Source organism: Apis cerana, linkage group LG4 (assembly GCF_029169275.1).
Source record: "Apis cerana isolate GH-2021 linkage group LG4, AcerK_1.0, whole genome shotgun sequence".
In the NCBI taxonomy this organism is placed as follows: domain Eukaryota; kingdom Metazoa; phylum Arthropoda; class Insecta; order Hymenoptera; family Apidae; genus Apis; species Apis cerana.
Genome location: NC_083855.1, coordinates 5,875,523 through 5,903,298, shown reverse-complemented (window position 1 = coordinate 5,903,298; position 27,776 = coordinate 5,875,523). Strand labels below are relative to the sequence as shown.

The window sequence follows — 27,776 nt, the reverse complement described above, 5'->3', positions numbered from 1 at the left end:
ATATTGAATTTTTATTTAATTTGATTGAAACACTAATCGGCAACAAATTCAAATAATTTTTCGATTATAAAAAGAAAATTTTTTATACAATTTGATTGGATAATAAAATACCAGTGGAATTTACATTCTTTATTTAGTTGTAAAAAATTTTATATGATTATTATAAAATGATATATTAATTTTTTACAATTAATCTAATATATAATTATTTATTTAATAAAAAAATTGCCATCATAAATGTTTTACAGAGATATCCTTTTCATATTTAATTCTTACAATATTGTTTTAAATTTGATCCAAATTATTATATGATTCGGGTTGGATTTATAATATAATACAGTTTGTATTTCTTTATCTCACAAATATTTTAAATTTAACACGTCCAGATCTTTTATTGTTCATTAATAAGAATCCCATTATCGAATTAAATAAAAAATCAACATGGCGTTATAATATATAATATATAACGTATAAAAACTTACAATTTTACATACAAATATTTTCTAAACTATTGAATTTTAATAATTAAAACTATTACTTTTCGATTTTACACACCAAAATCTATAAAAATATAAATTTAAAAATATAATATCAAACTTCAACTTTATATTTAAGATAACAATTTATAAATATATTCCATTTTTACAAAAATAAGCGGTCAATCTGATAAAAGTTATAAAGTAAGCATATATTATAATATCAATTTTAATATTAAGATTTTGTCAACTAACAACTGAAGAGCATATATTATATGATTTGATTTGTTTTCTAGTGACTTGACTTTATAAAAAAAAACAGTGAATGAAACTAATGATTATAAATATTTAATAATTTTGTTTAAATATCTTTTCTTTATATCTATCTATCATTTCTTTAAAATTGAAAAAATTATTAAAAATTGATATACTTAATAATTATTTTTATATAAATTTCAGATATGATACTCTTAACACAATTACTTACTTGCATTAAAAATTCTAATTTTCTTGTGAAAAGTACTACTACTAATTTAGGTGTGTATAAAGGAAATGTTTTATTAATTTTTTTATATAGTAATCCTTATTCTTAATTTTTTTTATAATAAAAAAATAATAAATATTTCAAATTCATATAAAAAATATATATTTGTTTATATAATAATTTTTTCAAATTTTATGAACTTTTAATAGCATGTGTGAGGTATGCATCAAAGAAAGCTAGTTCTAGTACACGTAATGCACCTATTCGCGTAAGACCAAAACATAGAGGATGGAGAGTACAAGATGGATATTATGTTAAAGAATCTACAATATTAGCTACACAACTTAAGCCTAGATTTCATCCAGGATTATATGTAAGTATAATTTTAATTTTATTTGTATATAATGATCATTTTATAGCATATTCAAATGTTTTTATTTAAATATACATAAATTTATTTCATAGGTTGGTTTTGGAAAAAATGGTACATTATATGCTTTAGAAAGTGGAAAAGTAATGATTACCTGTGAAAAGATTAATCCAAATATGTCTCATTCTTGGACTAAACGGAATTATGCAGACAGAAAAAATAGTGTTATATATAAAAAACATTTTAATATTATTCCTGAATCACAACATAATAGATTTATATTGATTGATACTCTTTAAGTGAAAATACTTATATTGCATTATTTGAATTAATTGTAAATTAAAAATATAAATAAAAAAAAATTATTTAATTTTTTTGTAAAATTTATACATTTTCAAGCATAGCATTTTCTGCCCATTGAAATGATTGATATTTTATACTTTGATTTTCAGAAAAGAAAGCATACACTTGTGTCTTTCGAACATGACAAGCAATTCGACACTGTGCTGAAAGTTCAGTTATTGGAATTTCTTCGTTTTCATGTTTACATAAAATTATAAATTGAGAATGAAACATAATAGGATCTCCTATAAAAAATACAAATTATTAAAATATTTATTTAAATCTACTAATCATATGCAAACAATATATATTATAATAATAAAATTTTGTTTTTACCAGGATATACTAAAAAATCTCCTCCAAATTTTTCTCCACTTGACACATAATATCCTTTTTCCCATAAATTTTTATATGTTTTATATCGAAGTTGTTGTTTATAATCAGAGGGATATTTCCATTCTACTATTTTTATATCTTTATCTATCCATGGATACACTAAAAACATATTTCTATAAAATATTTAAGAAATAAAATTTGAAATATATATAACTATTATTCATACTGTATTATCCTGTATATATTTTATATTTCTTTTCAATACCTGTATGAATCTGAATCAAAGCTTCATTTTTATCTAATTTAGGTAATTTTGCCATTTCTTCTTCTAATAGATCCTGTCTATTTATCTCAATATTATTTAATGCTGTTTGTATTTTTGGATCTGATAATGATTTTTTTGTTTTCTTCTTCTTTGTTTCTATCCCGAGTATTTTTCGTTTTTTTCCTTCTATAATTCTATCCATCATACCAATTACCTATAATAATATATATATATATATATACAATTAATATACTTTTTAAAGTATTTATATATATATATATATATATAAATACTATTGCTTTTAGGAAACATTTTTTTAATAACCTGTTTTTGTCTTTCTTTCCTTAAACATTTTTCTTGTTCAGCATATAATATATTTCTATATTCTTCAAAAATTTGTTTTAAAGAATCAGATGGTGCTCTTTGAAAACATGAATATTGTATAAGTCTTGCAATTTTTTTTTCAAGTAAAAGAGATACTTCTTCTGGCTGTAAGAGTAATGGAAGACCTAAAAATATATCTTGTCTTGGTTTCTTTGGAAGACAACCTATGAATTCTCCAATTATTCGATAATCTTTTCTAAGTTTTAACCAATCTAAAAAGTAAAAATTGAGTTTAAAAATAAATTATTAGTTATATTTATTACATACTTCATACAAATTAAAAAATAAGAATGAAATTATTACCTTCTGCACTCCATATGTAAACATTATTTCTTGATAAAATTAAATCTATCATTTTTGAAATTTAATTTTTTTTTAATTTTATAAATATGTGTAATTATTACTATTTTATATAAATATTTTTTTATATATAATATCAAAAATGTATATTTTATAATATTAAATTCATTTTGTATATATTTTGTATATATTTTTGATCTTAATAATCAATCATAAATATTAAATAGTGATATAAACATATACTAGTAGCAGAAATTAAATATATTTACATTGATAAATCACTGATATAAAAAATTATTATACATATATCACTCATATTATATTTTTGAACAAATGTTTTAATAACAGATCATTTAAATAAAATTTGTATTGTATTATGAAGAAAAGGAAACTCAAAATATAAATTATTTATATTTTGGACTCAAAATATGAAATCTCAATTTAAATATATGTGAATATACAAAAAATAATTTTACTTTTGCATTATATACATAATTTTTAAATTAACCGCTTTAAATTAATCATAAATGTATATAAAACTGTTTATTTCTTGTTCAATTAGTATTTTAGAACACAAAAAAATATGTCATTTTATAAATGATTTAAACTTATCATATATCTTGTAATTAAATTATATGTAATCAAATCATTCAAAATTTAAACATAATTCTTTAAACAATCGATAATTTAAATATGAAGTATAATATTCTCATGAAATAATAGATTTAGTCTGTATCTTATTGGCTAAGTTTATTCTGTACCTCATTTGTAATGATATATCTTTTCTGTATCTTGCGTTAAAACATTAAATATTAAAACATAGCAAAAATATTTTAATTCAACAGATGTCGCTATTTATCATTTCTGAATAATTATTTTGGTAGAAGGGGAAGGAAGAAGATTGTCGAACATCTGTCACCAAGCGAAAGCTACGTCCGTTTCAGTTCCAAAAACCGCAATACCGTCATGGCACCCGGTTTTATAATTTTTTAAAGAACATCCAATATATTTGTAATTGGAGTCGCATTAAAACAGTGATCTTTTTTTGTACTCAAATATTTGTTCATATTTGGTAAGTGTTTATATGATATTTATAAATCTCATTTACTAATTGTATAATGAATAAATAAATCGAAATTGAAGGACAAGCCCTTTATTAAAATGCTGTTCTTCTTTATGACTAACCTTTAAATTCAAAACGTGTATTCTTTTGTTTTTTCGAATGTTTGTTTTTTTTTAAATAATATATGTTTTATCATTATAAAATCTATTTTTCTCATAATATTTACTTCGGATAATATTTATCTTTATTATATCAATATGTTCTGTAATTGTTTACAGTTAGAAATATATAATTAATAATTAAAATATTATTAAATAATGATAAATTTATTTTTCTTATAAAATGATTTACTTAATGTTTAATAAATAATTAATTTTAGATATAATATTTGATATTATTTTTATTATTAAAAATACATTTTTATTCTATTAATTTAAAACATTTTTTTTCATATATATTTTCATAAATATAATAATATATTTTTATTATTACTACAGTATTGAAAACATGAGTTCAGGTAGACCAATTAAATGTGTGGTAGTAGGAGATGGAACAGTAGGAAAAACATGTATGTTAATATCATATACCACTGACAGTTTTCCAGGAGAATATGTTCCTACAGTGTAAGTATTATTTTTATAAATAAAAATATGTTTCAATTATAAAATGAAAATATATAATATGAATGTAAATTATTCAGAAAAAATTTTAATGTTTTTAAATTTAATATTTATAATTGATTTATATCAATTACATTTTTTTTAGAATATTTAATAAAATAATAAAAAAATACTAGTTATCTTTTTAAAAAAAATAATTTATATTATATATTTTTATAGTTGTTTATATATTAAAATTTTTTTAGTAATTTATCCTTTATATTATGTATCTAATAATTTTAATTTAATGTAAAATTTTTTAAATATAAATTTCATTTATTTTACATAGGTTTGATAATTACTCAGCACCTATGGTTGTGGATGGAATACCTGTTAGTCTTGGACTTTGGGATACAGCAGGTCAAGAAGATTATGACAGGCTTCGTCCACTTTCATATCCACAGACTGATGTTTTTTTAATTTGTTTCTCAGTAACAAGCCCTTCATCTTTTGAAAATGTTACCAGCAAATGGTACCCAGAGATTAAACATCACTGCCCAGATGCTCCAATGATACTTGTTGGAACTAAAATAGACTTACGAGATGATCGTGAAACACTTACTGCCTTAGCTGAACAAGGTCTTAGTGCTATAAAACGTGAACAAGGACAAAAACTGGCAAATAAGGTTAGAATAAATATTATAATATAAAAATAAATAAAATAAATTACAATAACTTTCTAATTAATAACTAATTTCAAATAAAATCTATAGATTCGTGCTGTGAAATATATGGAATGTTCTGCACTTACACAACGTGGTCTAAAACAAGTGTTTGATGAAGCAGTTCGTGCTGTTTTAAGACCTGAACCTCAAAAACGCAGACAGAGAAGATGCATTATGTTATAAACAATAAATAATCAAGATTCAATATAGGTAAAACCATATATAAACTGACAGACTGAAATTAATTTTCTCACAAATAAAAAGGACAAAATATGAATGTTTTGAAAAAGGTAGTAAATCATACATTTTAATAAATTACTCTGGCAGCTATAGTTTATTTCATTAAAAATAAAGTATAATTTATAGCTTGTACTTTTTTATAAGCTATAAAATTAACATAAAATTAAAAATCTAACACAAAAATATATTATTATTATTATTATTATTTTAAAAATATTTAATATTTAACAAAATAAAAATAATTACAAATTTGCATGCATCTAAAGTAGTAATTTCATAATTTTATATATATACTAATCACACATATATAATCATATTAATCTATGATTATATCTTATTGTTTATTATTTTAAATATAGCGATTTAATTAATAAAATAAAACTATATTACAATAATTTTAAATATTGAATTTTAAAATTTTGATCATAAGAGCTGCCAGATTTCTAAATTTTTATACCTATAATAGTAAAAACATTCATTTAGTATATTCATATGATAAATATAACAATCAATATACTAACAATTTTTATAAAATGTAAAATAGCATTATAGAATTATTTAAACAAACAGTGCCATAGCAACGAAAAAAAATCAAATCAATGACACAAACATTTTTTATGTCACTTTTAAACATATGTATTTTTTAAATCTCATATTAGAGAACGTAAAAAAAAAGTTGTAAAGGAATTGAAAAATCTCATAAGAAATATTTTGTATTTATCTTAAAATTTTTTATAAATATTGCAATTATAATATTTCTTTACACTCTAACAAAAAAATATATTATGCATGAAATACTGCCAACAAATATTCATGTTTTGTGCATAACAAATTTAATTTATATGGCATATTTTTTTGCTAGAATATGAACATTCATTTTATAATGACATAATACCAAATACATTTTAATGTATTATGTATATATTAATATTTATTTTATTTTGACTGTTTATTGAATAATTATATTCTGAAAAACATTTATTATAGAATACTTTAAATGTTTTACATTTGAAATTGTATTCCTGTTAATGGATGTGGCAGATATAATTTTTATTGATTATTGCACTGGTGCAATTTGATTAATAAAAGGTTCTAAATTATTTTTCATAAAAATTAAAGAAAAAAGAAAAGAATCAAAATATATATTGAGTTATGAAGAAAATGTAATACCAGTAACAAACATATGGTGCAAAGTATGCCTATAATACAGAGAACATAGCACAACTTTATTTAAAGAATAATTATAACATTTTTAATCTTCTATTATTATTTTATAAAATTCATTTATATCAATTTTCATGTTTACAAAATTAATAATACATATTATAAAGAATATATTGTATAGAATAAATATTCTTTTTTTTTATAAAATATTTACACACTCATATGTATATTTAGATTAATTATTTTTTACTATAAATTTTTTTTTATTATATTATAACATAATTTTCATTTATATTCAATAATATTAAAACACATTTTGATACATATTACATGCTCTCTATAAAAGGATTCAATAAAAAAATAGTGTGATGATATCTAAAAATATTCCACCATTTGTGAACATGCTATTTTTTTATATTTGGAAAAAGCTTAGAATATAGAAAGATAGGACGTGCGTGCCATATGCTTACAGATTTATAAAAAAATATTGAATATTATACTTTATTCGTACTTGTACTCAATGTGCATTTTGAGTAAATTATAAAAATATGTCAACATGTCAACATATTTAAAACAGGAAAGAATTCCTAATGTAAGTGAGAATGAACTAAGAATAGGCATATTAATGCTTGCTAAGTGTACATACTGTAGCATAGCAGTAACATACTCTAAATTTCAATCAAATTTTAAAAATGCTAAACTTTTTTTTTTTATTTTCTTTTCTTTCTTATATATATATTATATATATAATATATTTTAAGATGTGTACAATCTATTACAATTAATTATATGATTGAAATATAGAGTGTCATAAAATATTTGCAGTAAGCTTTTCATATTTTGTTATACATGCTATAATCTTAAACAAAATAACATTTTTTAATATTTTTTGTTGCAATATTTTATAAATTTATGTTTTAGTTCCTGCATAAAACAATTGTTTCTTTAATAGTTTAAAAAGCACAATTGAAAACATTATTATTGTTCTAAACAAAAGGAACTAAGCTTAGAAATTTTTTATATTATGTACATAAGTACATAAATGATATACATACATTTATTATATGAAATAATCAAATACTAGCAGTATGTTATATAGAAATTGTACGTAAAAATTTGCATTTATTGTAAGTAGTGCATTTATTTTACAGTTATTATATAAAGATAAAATTTATCATATAAAAATTAATTAAAAATAAGAATAAAACAAAGCACAATTTTTTAAATAGTATTTAAATGACATTTAATTTTTAAGATTAATATGAGAAATTTTTTTGCAGTATTATGATGTAAATAAAAATTTTAAGCTATTACTTCAAAATTTACTACTTATACCTGAAAATTTTCTTATATACTTAAACGCATATTTATTCACATTTTATTATAATAAGAATTATTAATTATAACTTTAAGTGAGAAAAAAAATTAAATTCAGGCAGCTAGTATTAAAAATACAAGTAAATTATTTTTTAATTTGTATATATGATATTTTTTATTTCTCAAATTTTTCAAAAATTCTCAAAAAATTTTTAATAATGTAATAAATCCATACAGGTTGGTAAGATGAATTACACTACTTACAACTTGTGCATTTAATGAAAAATATTTAATATTAACATTGTCCTTTTTTTTCTTTTTTGTTTTTTTTTCTTTTTTCTTTTTTTTTATAATAAGAAAGTAACAGTAATGAATGCTATAAACCAAAGTTGAATGTTACTTCTAATGTTACTTATAATAATCTTCATTACATATTATTGCATAGAAAAAATTAATGTATGAAATGTAAAAATATTCTAGTCATCAAAAATCTGATTTTATTTGTAAAGGAAATATGTTTTATTGAAATTTATATTCAATTTACATTTAATTAAAAAATATTTTTTATTAAAAAAAAAATAATCAAATTAAAATAATAAAATAAATAACATGAAAGTATTGATCTAATTTAAGATATCAATTTAAGTGATGCAGAATAAACCAAACAAGGATAAGAAAACATTAGAAATACAATATATGTACATGTATTAAGTAAATTTAATCACCAGTATATCTTAGAAATAACATTATCTATTTTCTTAAAATTTCTGTAAAATTTCTAATTTCTGTACTAATAAAACAGCACAAGAGGATAATATATTAATATAAATAATATTTTATTTATATTTCATGCATAATTAATAATATTAAATTAAACAATTTATTTAAATTATGTTATTATATCATATAAAAATTGAATTTTGAATAATTAAGTATTCTATTTTCATAAACTCTGAACTCAGAACTCTTTTGCTGTTAGTACAAAACTGAATATAAAGAAAAAAATTAAAAAACTACTTTTAACACTATCCTATTTTCTTAAAAAAAATTCAAATTACAATGTTGAATAATAATCAAAATGTAACTGCAATATAAATGCATGTTTTACATACCACTTGCATTTATATTTTATTTTTATTTATGTGTATTTTGAAAAAAACTTCTTAAAATAAAGTACACAAAATGAAAAATAGTTAATTTTTAATTAAGATCCCATTATAATTTATTTAATTAACAAAAATTATGATTTAATTTTTGTTTATAGTTATCAAAGTTATATTAAAACATTTGAAAATAAAAATATTCGTAAAATATAATATATTAAAAATTAAATAATAATATAAATAAAATGAATTATTTATATTATTTATATATAATTGGTTCTAAATAAATGATTTATATGGGATTCTATAAAAATAACATTTTTCCGATTATTAAAATTATGAAGACAAAATAAACTAATATATCATTTTTGTCATAATAATATATGTATAATGTATTTATTAAATAAAAGAATTATATAAAGATTTATATTGTAAAAATATAAATGACAGAAAAAAAATTTTTATAAATTAATAAATAAAATGTAATTTCAATATAAAAAAAGTAATGTATGATAAATAATAAAGATAAACGAAAAAATGACTTTTTTAAAATGTATATTTAATTTTTATCTAAAATTTATCTTAAAAATTTTACATCTAATAATGAATGAATCTTTTATAAAAATCGATATATTAAAAAATTAATTTATTTAATACATATTGATTTTAAATTTTTATTCAAAAATAACTCATTTTATCAATAACAAAAAAAATGTTTAAAAATTTCTTTTCTGTTAAAAAATTAAATTAAATATAAATATTTAATTAGATATTTAGCTTGGCACTATATTTTAAAATATAAAATTCATAAACATTGCATATAGTATAAAAATAGCTTCATGATCTAATGTGAAATACTGCTACAATACCTAACCTTTTAAACGTTTGTTAAAACGTTTTTGAAATATGTTACATTGGATAATTTTTAATGTAATACGAAGAACAGTATGTACAAATGTGCAAATATTTTACACATTAAAAAATATATCGGAGTTTAATTCTAAACGTTATAATTTATATATAAATTATTTATATCCACAAAATTTTGTACCTGTAACATTTATAAGATTCAATAGCAAAAAAATGATTTCAAAACAAGTAAGATAATTTTATAACAAATATATTTTAATGTATAATTTATTTTAATATTCAAATATCATATTTTTATTTATATGTATACAAATTATTAAAATTATATCTTGATAATTGAAAATATATTATTTGTCAAATATTAATTAAATATATGTATATGTATATAGAATAGATACAAAGAAAATCAAACGGAAGATAATTTTATTGATGATAATGATGATGAATATGAATATGATAATGACAATGATACAGTTATTGATGATTATTTAAATACAGAAAAATCAAAAATAATAGTAACTACAGTACCATCTCTTCGATTAGATGCTATTGCTAAAGCTGGATTTGGAATGTCACGAGCGTATGTTAATTATTGTTAATAATTATATTAATTATTATTTATCAAAATAGTGATTTGTATAAATAATTTATTATAATGAGATATTAAAGATCAAAATTGTTAAATACAAAAGCATAAAATTGATCAAAATTTCAACATGAAATTCTTATTATTATTTTATATCAAATAATATAAAATAAAAATTATATAATTTTTTTGTTTTTAGAAAAGTAGATAGAGAATTTTATATGAGTAATATACGTGTAAATGGAAAAAAATGTTTTAAAAAAGGAATAAAGGTATTATATCAAAAATAAAAATATTACATATTATTATTATAATAAATATATATTAAAATATTACATTATATTAAAACAAAAATATATCATATTTTAATGCAGGTTAATCTTGGAGATGAAATAGATTTTATTCAGAAACGAAGTCCTGATAATTCAAATTATTTAATAATAAATCGATGTATATTATTATCAATTAAGACGGAACAAAAAGAAGATTTTAAAATAAAATTACTTCAAAATAAATCTTTATTAATTGAAGAATATAAAGATAAATGGCATAATGATACAACTAATTAAAAATAATTAATTATTTAATGATTGATTAAGAGAGTATGCAATTTATTTATGTATAAAATTGATATATAATATATATATATATATATATATATATATATATATATATGATACATATATAATAAAAAAATATATTAATAATTAACATGTAATAATTGTATAAAATTATATAAAAATAGAATATATAAATGAATAGTATAAATTTCAAACATAATTTTTAATAATAATATATATATAATTCAAAAAGAAATTATTTTTCTAAAAGAAAAGCTATTCATATTTTATTGAATGTTTATTCATATTTGTTAATGTACTTTCTATAATTTTATTGCACTGAAAAAAAAAATTTAATTTGAAATTATATTTTACATTTATATAAAATAATATTTAGTATACTTACATAAGCTATACAAAGTATTCCACTTGAACATAAGTTATTCAAATTTTCTAATATTTTTGTAATATTAGATGTGCATTTAATTTTCTATAAAATATAGAATATGTAAATATATATAATATATATGAATAATATATGTAAACTGATATATAAAATCACAATTAATATATAATATTTTATTAGTTAAATAAAATACAAAAATACTTACTTCCAAAACAAATATTGTATCATCATCATTTAAAAATGGCAGAAATGCAAGTACTAAATGTAATTGCTGGCATTGAAAACAATATTTTATAATGTTAGAGAAATTTAATGCATATAAAACTGGACATGAATATAAAAGTTGCAAAGCTTCAATACAATTTTCAATTTGTTCAGAAGTCGGATTCATATCCATTTTTTTGAAAGGTTCTGAAATTATTACTTCCCATCCAAATAAATATCCATTAGAATTTACAATAGTATTTATATTTTGTACTTGTAATAAAATTGTTTTTAATTCATTAATCTGCAAATATAATAAAAATATATTAATTTTTTTTGTATTACTTTAATGACATATTAATGATATTTACCATTAACAATTTAGCCATTTTAGTTAAATTTTTGTCCCAGAGAGAATATTCATATATTTCAAAATCTATACAAAGTTGTGCAATAATAATCAGTGCTTGTGGCGAATAATTTTGTGTTTTCCATAAAATTTGTACAAGTTCATGTTTAGAACACATTTCAAATGTATTTATACTATATCCTATTCCTAACAATTCCAATTTACTTATATATTTCAAAGATCTCATATAATTTCTGAAATACAATTATTTAAAAGTATTATATAAAATAAAATAACAATTTTTTAATTTTAAATGATATAAATGATATCAAATAATTTAGAAATAAAATATTTACTTAATTGTTTGGTCATCTCGTTTAATTAAATCTTCTAATTTAGCTGTATCAACTATAGATTGTAATACATAAAGAGCTCTATAACGAACTTCTGGACTATAATCTTCATTTTTTTCACTAAAACCTATATTTATAAGAAAGTTAGCTGATAATTCAAGATCTCCATATTCTAAAATATAGCATGCTCTGAAAATATTGATGTTTACATAATTTATGTAAGAAAAAAATACTTCAAATATATTAATATTATAATATACCTCAATAACTTATCATCACAATTTAAATTCGATTCTAAATTTGTCATTACCGGAAATGTTTCTGTTATACTTTGATTAAATTTCATATATTTAGTATCTGGTTGTAACCATTCTTGTAATAATTCTATTCGTAATTTTATCAGATTAATAGAAAATAACTGACTGATTGAACTAACTGCCGAATTTATATCAGGTCTATGATCAATAACACATCGATATCTTTGAGGTATACTTTCATCTGTATATAATTCATGGACTAACTTATTTGGATTTCCAATTAATGACAAATATTTTTTATTGCCTAAGCCATGTACATGTAAAATATGTTCCGATGTAAAACGTAAATATTTAATTTTTATTTTCTAAAACAAAAAAGAAAATATTTATGAAAATTAAATTATTATAATTTATCAAAATAAAAAAAAAAGTAAAACAAAAAATATACTTCTAACATTCCTTCTTCAAACATCATAGATTTTTGAGCTGATAATTGTGCATATTTATAACATTCTTCAATTGCTGCCACTTGATCAGCTCCTAATAAAAAAATAAATTATTTTTAACATATTTTTCTAATAAAATAGTATTATTAATATATAAAATACCTGGTGGTGTATGATTTACAACATAATATAATGCTGCAGTACCATAATATAGTGCATCTGGACCAGTCATTCTTTCTATACATTTTTTTATATGATTTAATAAACTTTTATTTTTTGAAGAAAGAGACCATTTAGCTATTTTGTGTTTATTTTTCCAAATATGTGCTACTTCACCTTTTATAGCTAAAGTACATATAATATGAGGTTGTAATTTAAGAATAGCAGCAATATCTAACCATTTTTCATAAGTTTTCAAATTTAATTCAGGAGCTGAAATTATATTAATATTAAGAGATAATTATATACAATTTTATAGCATTTTATTAAATTTCTATTCATTAAACTATTAATTAAAACAAAATAAATAGAATTTATATTAAAACTTTCAGTATTTTTAATATAAGTTAATAACACATAATAATACTAGCATTATAACTTGTTTTATCAAAAATCGAATAATGTAATAATACATAATATATACATTGTTAATGAATTATTTGATCTTTGATAAATGCAGATAAAAATATTGGAAATTATTTATATCTAAAGTTTTCGTTTTATAAATTCTATGATATTAGATTTTAAAAGTTTTTTACAAATCTTTAAAAAAATAAATGCAATAAAGAAATTTTACTTATAAGTTTCCATAATTCAATTTTAGGTAAAAAAGGTAACCGCCATTCTGCTATAAATGGTAAGGATGTATATCCTGGATTTAGATGCATCCATTCATCATATTCTATTTGTGTAGGTGGACTAAAAAATATATGAGATATATATATTATATTTAAATAAACATCAAATTTTACAAAATATTATTTAACATTTCCTTACCCAGTGCGAATATAATTTTGTAAAAAACATAAATAATTCCTATGTTCAATATTTTTATCTTCTATGAGATCCATAAGAATTATAAATATTTCATAATGATAAAAATTTATCTGAAATAATAAATTTACAATCTTGAACATATTATATCTATATATATATATATATGTTAATAGAAATGATATTTTTATTTATACTTGTGAAAAAATCATTGTAACCCAATTTTTCAAGGCAACTTTATCCACGATATAGGCAGCAATAGAATTACATTTTTTATTTAATTGATTTATATCATCTTCATTAATATGCAATTCTAAAAACATAATTATGATGTTAAAAATATGAAATGAAATTAATTTTTGAATTATTTTACCTTTTTTCCCATTATAATTGCTTATATTTAATTTTGGATTCCATGTTTTTATTATTGTTTGTAGATAAAGTAATAGACAATCTTGGATATCAAAACCAAAATCAAAACAAAATTCTTGAAATAAAGGAATCAGATCTTCATCATAACTCATAATACGTTGTAATATTTCTCTTTTAGCTGCTGAATCACTTGTTAAGATTTCTGTATATATAAATATTATATTTCTTTTATTAAGCGCATATGAATCTCAAAAATCTTAAAAATTATTAATAAAAAATTAACTAATCACGATTAGTCGTGACGATTAAATATGCCAAGCATGAGAAGCAATCTCTAAAGAAATCTATTGAATATAACAAAATATTTTTTTATTGAAACAAAATCATATCGAATTACATTTTATTTAAAAATAATAAATAAACTAATTAATTATCATTCGTATAGAATGAATAAATTGTTCGTTTGATTTCACGCTTCATGAGTTAATATTTTTTGTTAATAATTTGTTAATAATTTTGTTAACAAAACCGTATAAAGAATTTTGTAAAGAAAAATATTACTTGAAATTACTTCAGAAATCTTAATTGAATTTCCATATTTTTTGGATATTCTATATATGATAAAAGATGAAATAATAAATTGATTTCTACCTTTATATGAAACTAAATATTTAGATAACTTTTGTGCCCAATAATATAATATCTTATTATTTTTAAATGTTTGCAAAGTTTGATTTTTTGTTAAATAAAAATATTCATATCCAAGCACTGTTATTCTTAAATGTCGAGTATAATCTGATTGAAATCTAAAAAATATTTTTACATTAATTATTATATTGTATATATATTATATTATATTTTTATATTATTTTTTATATTATATTTTTATATTATATTATTTATATATTTTTATATTCACATTAGATACTTACGATTTGCAAATAGAAGAAATCCATTTACATGCTTCAGAATCAGATAACATAAATAAACATGATAAACTAAGTTGAAGATCGAACATTCGACTATTTATTACTTTTTTAAATAATGTTATTAAAAAATGAAAATATACTAATTTAATTTCTATTAATATATTATCATTTATATTTGGTATAGCACAAAAATTGAAATATAATGTTTTAATAATTTGCAATAAAATATAATCGCTATGTTCCATTTTTAGTTCCATAATTTTATTAAGCAAATCCTTTATAGGTTCTTCTATATTTGGCTGAAAAATACACATACACACATATACATATGTATATATATATATATATATATATTAAAAATACATATATTAAAATATTTGTGTTATAAAAACATATATATATTAATTACCCAATTTTTTTTGTAATTTTGAACATCATCATTAGTTGGATATATTCGATATTCAATTTCTATAATGTAAAATAAAAAATTATTTATATATAAGCTTTTTTAAATGTATATATAATCATATTTATTATAATTATTATTGATAAAATTTAAGTTACCAGGTTTTGATATATTCATATAAAATCTTTCTACAGAAATTACATTTCTAAATAATGGTAATAAAAATTCATCAGTTTTAATATTTAGATCCTTATATATCGTATATAATTTCCAATTTGATCTTGTTATTTCTTCGTATTGTACATCCACTATGTTTATATTTATAAAATTTATATCACAACATTTTCGACATAAATTTATCCATATATATAATAATAACATAGATTGTAATTCATCTAAAAAATTTATAAAAATATATTTTTTAATAGTACTTCAAATGATTAATATTTGAACAATTTTCTTACCGTCTAAACATACACATAGTGCAGCAGAAATTAAATTGTGAATTGTAACTACAATATCTGCATTTATTTTAATATCCTGCATTATTAATAAGCATATTTTATATGCATAATAGCATTCATTTGTCATTATATTTAATTGTCCTTTTTCACATCTAAATAAAAATACAAATTTTAATCAAAAATAATATTATTTTTTTTCCATAAAGAAATAAAATTCATTTACCTAATAAAATAATTTAATAGTTTTACATTTTTTGACCATTCAATTAATATAGATATTGCATGAATTCTTTGTATTTTAAGTAAATCTGCAGCTTGAATAAGTTTTTTATAAATAGTAAATAAACTATTATCTTTTTCCATGTCTACTGTAAATTTATTATTATATAAACTTTTCATTTTAAAATTTATTATTAAAAATTAAAACTTTAATTATTTAATATTTAAATAAAAAATTGTTTCATACCATCACACAATTTTTTAATATAATTTTGTAGTATTTGTTTTTTTTTAATTTGATATTCTTCAAATGTTACATCAATTTCGAGATTTTTTTTTAAATAATATATTGATTTTATTTCATCTATACTATTAATAACATTGTTGCAATGATATGATTGAGTTTTACATTTTTTTGAAAGTTCTTTTAATTGTAATTTTATCCAACCTAACATTTCAATATGATATATAACAGATTTAGGTATAATCTGTATAATAAATATATAAATGTAAATAACATATATGTGTGAAGAATATAAATTCTTTTTAAATTAAAATTTTAATATTTTAAATTACCTTTAATGTTAAACTAGCTATTATATAGTTAACAATTTGTATACAACAATATAATAAAACATCATCCTCTAAGAAACTTAATATCTTCATTACATTTTCAAAATTCCTATAAAATCAAAAATTTTTTTTATTAATTTTTTTTTATAATTTCTGAAATTGCTACTTTATATTTTTTATTTAAAAAATCTTACCCTCTAATTAAATAATAATTTACACAAGATGAAAATGCTTTTTTTCTTGAAAATAAATCAGTTTTAGTTATTTGTTGAATATCAGAAATCATATTGTCATGATTTTCTTTTATTATTCGGTATATTAACTTCTACAAAAATTTAAATATTAATAAAATAAAATATTTAAAATATAGTTCTTTTTTTTCTATAAAAAATTAATAAAGTTTACTAACATTATTTATACCAATGCGTTCATATCCATATTTCTTTAAAATAAGCTTAATTGGAACAAAGTTATGTTCTATTCTAATTTGAGATGTTAAAATATGATCAAAATCATAACTTGTTTCTATTAAAGATACAATAGTTGATGTCCATGGAACTACAGCTTTTTTTAATACTTCTAATATTTGCTGTAATTTAGTCTACAAAATAAACAAATTTATATAAATTATATCATATTTCAACTTAATACATAATTTCTTTTTATATACCTCTATATCTTGAATTAAATCAATAATAATAACAATTTTTTTTTCCCAGGGAGCTTCCTCTCCTGACCACCAATTTTTAGAATTTTTTAAAGTTTTCTATAAATTAATTATTTTTCAATATATAATATAATTTTAATAATTTTAATTAAAGCATACCTGTACATATGAAGAAAAAACATAATCACTTTGTAGAGAATTATTCAACATATATTGTTTTAAAAATGTATTTACAAATTCTAGAATTATATTTATATGTATTTTATCTAATAACATGTATGATACTTCTATAGGATTTCCAATGTATGAGTTAAGAGGTATTGTTAATCTGCAATTTTTATTTCTTATATTAGTTTAATACTTATTTTGAATGATTAAAAAATTGTAACACATATTACCTATAATTAACTTTCAATTTTTTAATATCAGATAATGTTTGTATTAAAGAAATAAACTGTTTTAAATTAGTATCTTTGTTTAAACATTCCTGTTGAAAGTATAAGGATTGATGACTTTCTTGAAATTTCAACAATTTTATAAACTTTCTTGTGAAATCAATTCCAATTTGAGGCCATTCTGAACGATGAGACTGTTCAAATGATTTAACTTTTTTATAACCCCAGACAATAATTTCAGACATTGCATTAGGAATAAATGATAATATACTAGGAATAAAATGTGATAACCACATCCAAAGGGAAAGAAAAGATATCTTTTCAGGAAGAATTCCAAATATATCCTTTACAATTTCTATAGATATATCTTTCATTATATTTACAAGATGTCTTGTCCAAATTAAAGTAGCTGCTTCCATTTCTCCCTATAATAAAAAATTTAATTCAGAATTTATAATTAAATTCATTATAAATTTACTTTGTACCAAGCTCAAATGTATTTTATATTCTTCTATTAAATCTGCTCGAGAAAATCTAATCCATTCTTTCATAGTATCTTCATCATAATATTTTAAATTTCTTTGATATCCCCAAATCATATGAAAAGTTTCTAATTTATGCAATGTATTATTAATTGAAGAAAGAAGACACAAATAATTATTTTTCTAAAATCAATAATATAAATATTATTAATATGAAATATAAGAAAATTAATTAAATTTTGTTACTTACAGACATATTTTCTACTATTCTTGAACGTGCATATAAATAAATTTTTTTCATTTGTTTATAATCAGGTATAAGTGCTTTACTACAACATTCTACAATATACTGTACATTTTTTATTTTATCAAATATATTAAGAATCATATCTAATTGAACAGAATTGGACTTTTCTTTTGCCCAAGGTCCAAATTGTGATAAAAGCAATGCAATCTTTGCATAATAAATAGGATCTGTAGATAAGTTAAATTTTTTTGCAAAAAATTCAGCTGCATCAAATTGTTCTTTTCTTATTAATCGTTGTAATTGATATTCAGGATCACTTTCTGATATAGTTTTTATTCTAATTGTATCTATATAATTAGTATTATCGAAGACATTAATTCCTTCTAGATATAAAATTATTTCATCACAAGGATCCATTATTTCAACAAGATGTGTTAGAGTTGGTATATTTATTTGAAACTTTTTTTGAAAATCTAAATAAAATGAAATAAATATATATAATCAATATATTAAAAAAAATTATAAACATATAATTAAATATATAAAATTGTTATTTTTATACCTGGATATGAGAGAACTTGTAATGTATATTCAATGCAATTACTATCAAACATTAATACAAGAATCTGACATAAAGTATTATCATTATTTTCAATAATTACAAAATCTGATACAGGTTTTGAATATATTTTTATACCAAGTAAAGTTTGAGGACATATTAAATTTAACATATAATCTGAACGTAAACATAACATTGCACTAAAATAAAATTATCAAAATTAATATTTATTATTAATAATTAATATAACTAAATAAATAATAGTATAATAATAATAATAATTGTATAATAATAAAATAAATAATTTTATTAATTAAAAATTTTTCAAATACTTACATGGAATTTTTAAAAAATTTTATTTTGGTATAATTATAATGTAATGTATTAAAATTAACATAACATTCATTAGGCCACATAAATAACATATTTGAACATAACATAGCTATTGATATTTCTTTATTTATCAAACTTATAGTAGCATATATTACCTATAAATTTTTTTATTATATTTATAAAAAATCATAAAATAATAAATAAAATTATAATGTATAATGTATGAAATATATATATATATATATAATATATAATTATTGAAATACAAATGTAACTTACTTCATCACAAGAAAATCCTTTAAATAACTGTACACATTTAATTTTTTCTGTCAATTCCATTAATATATTATTAATATCAATTTCATTTGTAATAGCTGATTGAATAAGTTTAATATTAAATTTTGATATTCTAAAATATTAAAAAATTAAATTATTTATAAAAAATTTAATAATAATTATAATGTACATAAAAAATTTTAACTTAAAGTTGAAATAAATTTTTTTAGAATATATAATATAATATTTATATATTTACCTATAAATAATTCCACTTTTTGTGGTAAGATATATATTAATATATTCTTCAGATTCATTTTGTAAAAATATTGTTATTATTTTATTTTCAGTTGTAATATTTCTACATATAAAAAAAGAATAATTATATAAAAGATATAATTTTTAAAAATATAAATATTTTATAATAATTAAAAATATAAATGTATATAAAACTTACTTTGTAAAGATTATTTGTCCCTTATTTAATAAATGAAGACAATATAACATTCCATTTGATAATGCAACAAATAAAAATATTCCATCATGAGAAATACAATAACTTGTTATTAATGATTCAAAATTAGCATTTAATAATATTTTTTCACATGTTTCATTTTCAAATATAGTGATTGATTTATCAATTAATACACAAACTCTTGAATATTGTATAGATGCTAAAATATTTGGTTCTTGTTCTACCTTATGAATATAAAATATTTTTTATATTTAATATATATATCAATTAAAAAATTTTTTTAATATAATCAATGTTTAAGATATAAATATATTAATAAAATAAAAAATTTATATATTATTAATTTATATTAAATTAATATATAAAATTTAAAGAATAATAACATTTGATTATAATTTGATTATTAAAATATATTTGAAATATTAAATTTTAATATAATCAGATATGTATTAAAATTCGTTAAAGTTTAGATAAAACTGTAAAGTACCCTTTCATTTGATTGTATAGTTGCAATAGTAGAAGTTTCATATAACGAGCCATTATTTTCAACTATAGTTCTTGTTCCAAAATTTACGGTTTCTTCTTCTTTGTTAAAGCCTGAAATCACTTTATTCCACAACGCCATTTTGCCCGCGAAATATATGAAATATTTTAATGTGGGGAATTTTACCATGCAATACCATACTGTTTCATCAACTTCAGAATCAATCATTATGAATGAATCATTTTGATTGGTTTTTATGAAAACTATATAGTTTATTCAAATTTGCATTTGCAAAGATCGAATATTTTGACTATTTTTCTGAACATACCTACTACACTGTACATATATTTTTACAAGTATTAAAGATAATAAATTGTTAAGTTTATATACATAAATATTATAAGTGTATAAAAATCGTTTAAACGCAATTAACTATTATATAATAGTTAATAATATATAATATAATGTGCATTACATTAGCGATGTGTTTTTTTGGAGCTTTTTAGAGAAATTTTTTTTGGAATTTAATTTTAGTTCTGTAAATATAAAAGTTTAAAAAATTTTTTTAAATTTATTTTTCCAAAAATTTTAATTTTTAAAAAAATTATTTTTTTAAATAAAATTTGACAAGTAAATTTCAAAAGTTATAAAGTCAAAAATTATAATGTTAGAAATTTATGAAATATATGGTGTGTTTAAGAATGCTTTATTTTATATTGATGGCTATATTGATTTCTCTGATTATCTATGTTTATAGAAAATATAGATAGATATTAAGGCTGATATTATTACTATTGTAAAATTTATTATACTTTCGAATTGTTTTATATTTTATTTTTGTTTTGCAGATTTAGAGAAATTTAAGTTTGAATAGATACTAAAATATTCCATCGAAATATTATTTAAACATATTGTGAATCATTATGAATATGATAAATATCAATGTTATTATTATTTATAATATACGTTACGCTATTACAAAAGAAATGGAAACGAATTCTGACTTTTTTCCATTGGTCAAGCAATGAGAAAACCAATATGGCGGCCACCATATAAAATAAAAGATTTTTAAAATTTCAATTCTATGCATTTCTAACATTATTTTTAGAAATTAATAATAAATTTTTATTTTTAGATCTCTTAAAATTGTATCATTTTATAAAAAAAAATCTCATTACTAAATAAATTTTAATTGGGAACTAAAAAAATATTATACTTGTATTCATATACTTTTACAAAATAAGGAAGAATTTACATACATGATTTTTAACATACATATGAGATATATAGACTAGTAAGAACAAATTAAAAAAATTTTTTTTCCTATAAAATCTTATTTATATTGATAACAAAACCAAATCTACAAAATACTTATATGAATAAATAATAAATAAAAAAATAAAAAATTTGTAATAAAATGTTAAATTCATCTTTACTATTTCAAATTTCTTATATATTTTTTCAATGAATCTATTAATAAATCTAAACCTAAAAATCTCTTAATGAATTGGCACTATGTTATTTTAACTTTTAATTTTTATAATTTTATTATTGAATGGCTTGTCTGCCCCTTTCTTCCAATGTTATCAACCTTAAATGATTCTTTATTCTTCACTTACAATTTTTTCTTCCTATACATGATGACATGAATTCACACCAAGAAAATCCATCTTCCTCTCATTCACCTCTTCGAGTTATCATTCCCATATATCTCTACTGGAATTATAATATTAGTTTAGAAATAGTTTATAAATAATTTGTTTTCCATTGTAATAATAATAAATAATATAATGTATAATAGTATAATATTATATAATATTATTATTATATAATATAATAATAATATAATGTAATAATAAATAATATATAATTAATTTTGAAGATTTCTTATTCAAAAAAATTAATAAAAAAATGTTACCATATATAAAAAAAATATATATATATATAAATATATTTTATCTCAAAATTTAATAATATATATTAATAATAACGTTTAAAATATATAATTAATAAAATATAAAATTTACGTACATGAAAAATAATTTACATCTTATATTTCATTATTATTATATTAATAATATAATAGTAAATTTTATCCATCTAAAATCATACTTTGGAATGTATATGTAACTGAATCTTTCTTATTTTCCAAAAAGAAAGAATTATATAGTTTTTTTAATAGAATTCATAAGTATAGTGGCTTTATTACAATATTTAATATTAAATTCACAAGGATGTTGATACCATGGTTCACCATCAATTTGCATAGCACAAGATTTTATTATTTTTACCTGTATATATATTTTAAAATTATATAAAATATTCGTAAAAAAAATATAAATTTTCATTATTCCTAATATTAATTTTCTTAAAAATTTTAAATTATTCAAATAAATTTTGTTTATGATAAAATACCTTTACACTATTAGCTTGCCCAAGGCGATAAGGTTGAGATAATCCTACTTGAAGTTGAGCCATATGAAATGAAGAATAAAGTGCAACTATTTCTAATTTACCATCATTTATACTTTGTTTACTGTATTTTTCATGACCTATTTAATATAAAATATTTATATATTTTTCATTGTTTTATGTAGAAGGATATAAATACCTTCTAATCCCATATTCCACAAGTTAACACCAGCAGCCCATGATGGAATGTTTAATATTACAATACTTTCAATAGATGGCAAATTTATTTTTTTATCATCCAAATATAATTCTATATTTTTATTAAGATCTTTACATTCTCGTTCAACTACTTGTTGCATACCAAAGCACAAATATAATAGCTATCAAAAATATAGAAACAAATATTGTTTGCTACAATTTCTAAATAATCATTAAATAAAATACAATACCTTATTCAACAATCGACTACTATAAAAATAAAAACGACTCTTTCTTGTACGATGAAAATTTAATGTTACTTGTGCATCTACACCAACACTTAAATAATTATACATGTAGAATATTTGACGGGAACTTCTAAGCCCTAATCCACCATATGGTTTTATTATTACAGTCCATCTAAAAAAAATATTAAAATAATTATATATATTGAAAACAATTTAATAAATTATATTGAATATTCTGTATACCTATCAAGTTCCACTTTTTCTGCTATTTGTATTTCTTGTAGAATATCTTCAGGCTCTTTATTTAAATCATGCTCTTTTCCCCATCCTAATACTCTAGATAAGTCATTACCTGTTCCCAAAGGAATTATTGCTACAGATGGAATTGGCTGTTACAAATATATTTTATTTTAGATTATTATTTTAGATAATATCTTATTTGTAATTTTATTTATATATTTTATTTTGAATATATTTTAAAAAGTTATTTTAATTTAAAAAATTATAAAATAATATAAATATATAAATATATATTATAAATTTATTAAAAATATATTAAAAATTATAAATATATATATATATATATATTTTACCTTTAGTCCCACTTTATGAATAGCATTTAATAAAGATGCTATTGTTCCATCTCCACCTGCTACAAGGAGTGTGCATGTTACTTTTCCAAGTAAACGACACCATTCAAGAATGGCAACAGCATCACATTCTGATAAATCAACAACTTGTGCAGGATTTAATAACCTCCTAAACAGAGACAAAATTTCTGCTCCATCATTATTACCAGATTTTTTATTAGCTAAAAAAAATGTCGTAAGTTGGATTGTAACCATTAAAAAAATTATACATATATATAATATATATATTAATATTTCATATTAATTATATTTCATATTAATATATATTTCATATATGTATATATATAATATATAATAATATTAAGTAAACACATTACAAAGATACCTCCTCAGAATTTTAAATAGAATTTTTTAATTTTTGTATGACATAAAAATAAATTCAAAACAATAATTGAAAAAATCAAAGAAATCAATTTGTATTAGCATAATCATTAGGAATTATAATTTAATTTAATAATCTAATTCAATATTTGTAACTGACTATGTTAATGTATACTAGCAAATTAATTTTTTTTTACTTAATGTAAATTATAAATTGTAAATATTTTTTTTTAAATGATTGAAATACAATCTTTTTTTTTTTATTTTTCTTATTACATGTACATTGCAATAAATTGAATAAAAAAATTTTGTAACCTGTGAAAAGATAGCTTTTTAATGAGTTTTCTTTATATTATTATAATATTTTAATTTAATTTACCAACAACTATAAGAGGATTCCATTGTGGCCAATTTGGAGGTATAACTTTACAAAGACGTAATCTACGCCTTACAGTATTTCGTAGATTTATTACTTCTAAACTACTTGGAGGAATGATCATTAATTTAAATTTCCCAAAATCACATATCTAAACAAATTTAATAAATAATTTTTATATATTATAAATAATTATTTAAAGAATATAAAAACATACTTTAGAAAGTTTAGATTTGCAGTCATCATGGACACATCTATGACACCAACAACACCACCAATCTGTTAATCCAGGTTCCATATCACAATCCTCATTACATATGTCACAAATAACATTTAGTGGTAAATTTCCTTATATAAAATGAATGAAAATTAATTTAAATAACTTAATATTTTAATTTAATTTAAATAATTTAATATCATAATTTTAATACTTAATATTTAAAAAATCAAAATAAATAATTTAATTTTAAATATTATATATTATACATGATTACTTTTGATTAAAATTTTTATCTACATAATTAAAAAAAAGTATCAGAAAAGAAAAGAAGAATATTTTAAAAATTATATTTTGCAGAATCATATTTTTTTGGAAATGCATATATAAATATAAATATATATATATATATATATATATAAACAAAATATATAAATATATATATAAATATATATATATATATATATATATACACACACATATATATGCAAAAATAGAAAAATAAAATGTACCTTTTATCCAATGATGATTCATTGGTTCATTTATATTTGTAGTAATAATTTTACATTTTAATTGCTTATCTGCGATCTTAACACATGTAGGATCAGCACAAACTCCACATGAATCACAGATTAAACCACTAATATTTAACAACAAGCTTTCACAAATACTACAATAATATGCCTATAAATAAAAGCAGAATTTTTAACTTGTATATTTATATTGTATATTTATATAAAAAATATTACATCATTATATTATATAATATTACATAATATATAAATATATTTATAAATCATAATATTCATAAATCACATTTTTAGGGTCAATTTTGATCAAAACAAACACAAAAGTTGATATATGAAAATATATCAAAAATAAGTCTCATTTATAGACTTATTATAAGTAATTGAAGTTTGTTAAATGAAGTGAAATAAAGACAAAGTAACAATAATGTGACAGAGATAAAACTTTCTTTTTATTTATTTATATTTTATTTCATCTAATAATATAATATAAATTTAAATTATTTATAATTTAATAAATTTTTATATATAGTTAATACATAACATTTTTGTATATCAATTTTTGTTTGTTTTGAGAATCTTTCTAAAATTGTTCCATGAATATTAATATTTTATTTATATATTATAATTATACATTTAATATCTTAAATAATACTGCTATCCAAAATGAGCAATTAGTTTTTTATGATCCAAAACATATGCAATATTTTATTTTAATTAATTCATAATAAACTTATAAAAATAACTTATTTTCATAAACAATAATACATCTATATTGATTATTAAATTAATATAATATAATGTAAACTAACTAAACTAGTTGTAATATATGAAACAAATATGAAAATAAAATATGAAAATATGTTTTATATATATAAATTTACCTTGTTTTCTTTTTTAATAGATTTCCAGTTATGCTCTTTTGTAACATCTCTAATGTGAATATATGATTCTCTTGCAAGATATTGAAAAAAATTTAATATAAGTACGAAAAATATAATAAAAAATGTACATAAAAGAGTAGTAGTAACTCCGTCCTCTAACATGTTATCACATAAATTTTATTTCTTCTAAAATTATCACAATTCTTCATAAAATATTAAATATATATACGTATATATATTTAATAACATATATCTTTTATACATTTCAAATTTTTATACTAGAAAAGTTTTTTTTGTATAATTCAAAATAGTTTGAATCTTTTTTTTTGTTTCAGTTGCACTAAGAAAAAATATAAATATAAATGTATATTACATTGAATCAATGGAACTAAATCACGTGACAAATGCTGCGTCTTCAGCTATTAATTGACGAAATGATAGGATCGATTTATTTACATATGTTATTGCGTACTTGTATCGATAAAATATTTATTATACTAATTATTTATTTGTTGAATTTTTAACTCAGAAGTAATTTATATTTATTATTTATATTTATATTGGTAATAAATGATATACGAATTTAATATATGAAGAAGTAATATTCTAAATTAAATTTTTATTTGAAGCACTAAAATTTTTTAAACTCTTTTTTGTTTTTATAGATTTGACATATAGAATCTCGAAAATAATAATTATCGCAAGTCATTTTAAAAGTGACTTTAAAATTTTCTGGTATAAAACTGGTATAAAATCTAATATGATTTTATGTTTAGGAGATAAAAACACTAATTAAAAAATTTCATGTGATACAATTAATATTCTAATATATAATAAATTGATACATACGATTCAATGTTTTTCATTCGA

At 19.0% G+C, this 27,776-nt stretch overlaps 5 protein-coding genes across 11 annotated transcripts; 2 read left to right on the top strand and 3 right to left on the bottom strand.

Annotated features, from left to right (window-relative positions):
- The first annotated feature begins 112 nt into the window (after nt 1-112).
- On the top strand, nt 113-1,700 carry LOC107994641 (large ribosomal subunit protein bL27m). The gene is made up of 4 exons (XM_017051653.3): nt 113-680; nt 936-1,013; nt 1,170-1,333; nt 1,426-1,700. The coding sequence occupies exons 2-4, from the start codon at nt 938-940 to the stop codon at nt 1,627-1,629; spliced, it is 444 nt and encodes a 147-aa protein (XP_016907142.2). The 5' UTR covers nt 113-680; nt 936-937; the 3' UTR covers nt 1,630-1,700.
- Nucleotides 1,372-3,519, bottom strand: LOC107994639 (tRNA-splicing endonuclease subunit Sen34). The gene is made up of 5 exons (XM_017051651.3): nt 2,961-3,519; nt 2,598-2,869; nt 2,274-2,487; nt 2,009-2,167; nt 1,372-1,917 (listed from the first exon to the last, which is right to left on the bottom strand). Exons 1-5 carry the CDS (start codon nt 3,010-3,012, stop codon nt 1,715-1,717), a joined length of 900 nt encoding a protein of 299 aa, XP_016907140.1. The 5' UTR covers nt 3,013-3,519; the 3' UTR covers nt 1,372-1,714.
- Nucleotides 3,520-3,894: 375 nt separating this feature from the next.
- Nucleotides 3,895-14,174, top strand: LOC107994640 (ras-related C3 botulinum toxin substrate 1). 5 transcript variants are annotated; one of them, XR_009829508.1, is made up of 8 exons: nt 3,895-4,029; nt 4,518-4,643; nt 4,969-5,305; nt 5,393-5,554; nt 7,670-10,266; nt 10,428-10,618; nt 10,824-10,896; nt 10,999-12,125. XR_009829508.1 is itself a non-coding variant. In XM_062073853.1 (5 exons), exons 2-4 carry the CDS (start codon nt 4,528-4,530, stop codon nt 5,525-5,527), a joined length of 588 nt encoding a protein of 195 aa, XP_061929837.1. In that variant the 5' UTR covers nt 3,895-4,029; nt 4,518-4,527; the 3' UTR covers nt 5,528-5,554; nt 14,023-14,174. The 5 variants fall into 5 exon arrangements, 2 of the variants coding, with proteins under 2 accessions (XP_061929837.1, XP_061929836.1); XR_009829507.1 differs by having other exon boundaries at nt 5,393-10,266; XR_009829509.1 differs by lacking the exons at nt 10,824-10,896; nt 10,999-12,125 and adding an exon at nt 14,023-14,174 and having other exon boundaries at nt 5,393-10,266.
- Nucleotides 11,382-23,146, bottom strand: LOC107999207 (kinetochore-associated protein 1). 3 transcript variants are annotated; one of them, XM_062073847.1, is made up of 35 exons: nt 23,105-23,138; nt 22,693-22,789; nt 21,077-21,609; nt 20,572-20,813; nt 20,374-20,475; nt 20,118-20,247; nt 19,842-19,993; nt 19,509-19,705; nt 18,950-19,419; nt 18,703-18,882; nt 18,221-18,642; nt 17,982-18,150; nt 17,826-17,921; nt 17,565-17,756; nt 17,350-17,480; nt 17,159-17,264; nt 16,830-17,070; nt 16,587-16,731; nt 16,364-16,515; nt 16,058-16,294; nt 15,903-15,961; nt 15,497-15,792; nt 15,216-15,370; nt 14,566-14,766; nt 14,390-14,505; nt 14,196-14,305; nt 13,996-14,117; nt 13,362-13,631; nt 13,202-13,293; nt 12,757-13,118; nt 12,500-12,685; nt 12,166-12,397; nt 11,796-12,098; nt 11,591-11,674; nt 11,382-11,523 (listed from the first exon to the last, which is right to left on the bottom strand). In XM_062073847.1, the coding sequence occupies exons 3-35, from the start codon at nt 21,299-21,301 to the stop codon at nt 11,461-11,463; spliced, it is 6,240 nt and encodes a 2,079-aa protein (XP_061929831.1). In that variant the 5' UTR covers nt 21,302-21,609; nt 22,693-22,789; nt 23,105-23,138; the 3' UTR covers nt 11,382-11,460. The 3 variants fall into 3 exon arrangements, with proteins under 3 accessions (XP_061929831.1, XP_061929832.1, XP_061929833.1); XM_062073848.1 differs by lacking the exon at nt 21,077-21,609 and having other exon boundaries at nt 20,572-20,591; nt 23,105-23,146; XM_062073849.1 differs by lacking the exon at nt 21,077-21,609 and having other exon boundaries at nt 16,587-16,728; nt 20,572-20,591; nt 23,105-23,146.
- On the bottom strand, nt 22,266-27,718 carry LOC108003373 (diacylglycerol kinase epsilon). The gene is made up of 11 exons (XM_062073850.1): nt 26,907-27,718; nt 26,008-26,179; nt 25,496-25,626; nt 25,282-25,429; nt 24,525-24,742; nt 24,175-24,320; nt 23,935-24,103; nt 23,685-23,865; nt 23,489-23,625; nt 23,186-23,364; nt 22,266-22,786 (listed from the first exon to the last, which is right to left on the bottom strand). The coding sequence occupies exons 1-10, from the start codon at nt 27,066-27,068 to the stop codon at nt 23,236-23,238; spliced, it is 1,593 nt and encodes a 530-aa protein (XP_061929834.1). The 5' UTR covers nt 27,069-27,718; the 3' UTR covers nt 22,266-22,786; nt 23,186-23,235.
- Nucleotides 27,719-27,776: the final 58 nt, after the last annotated feature.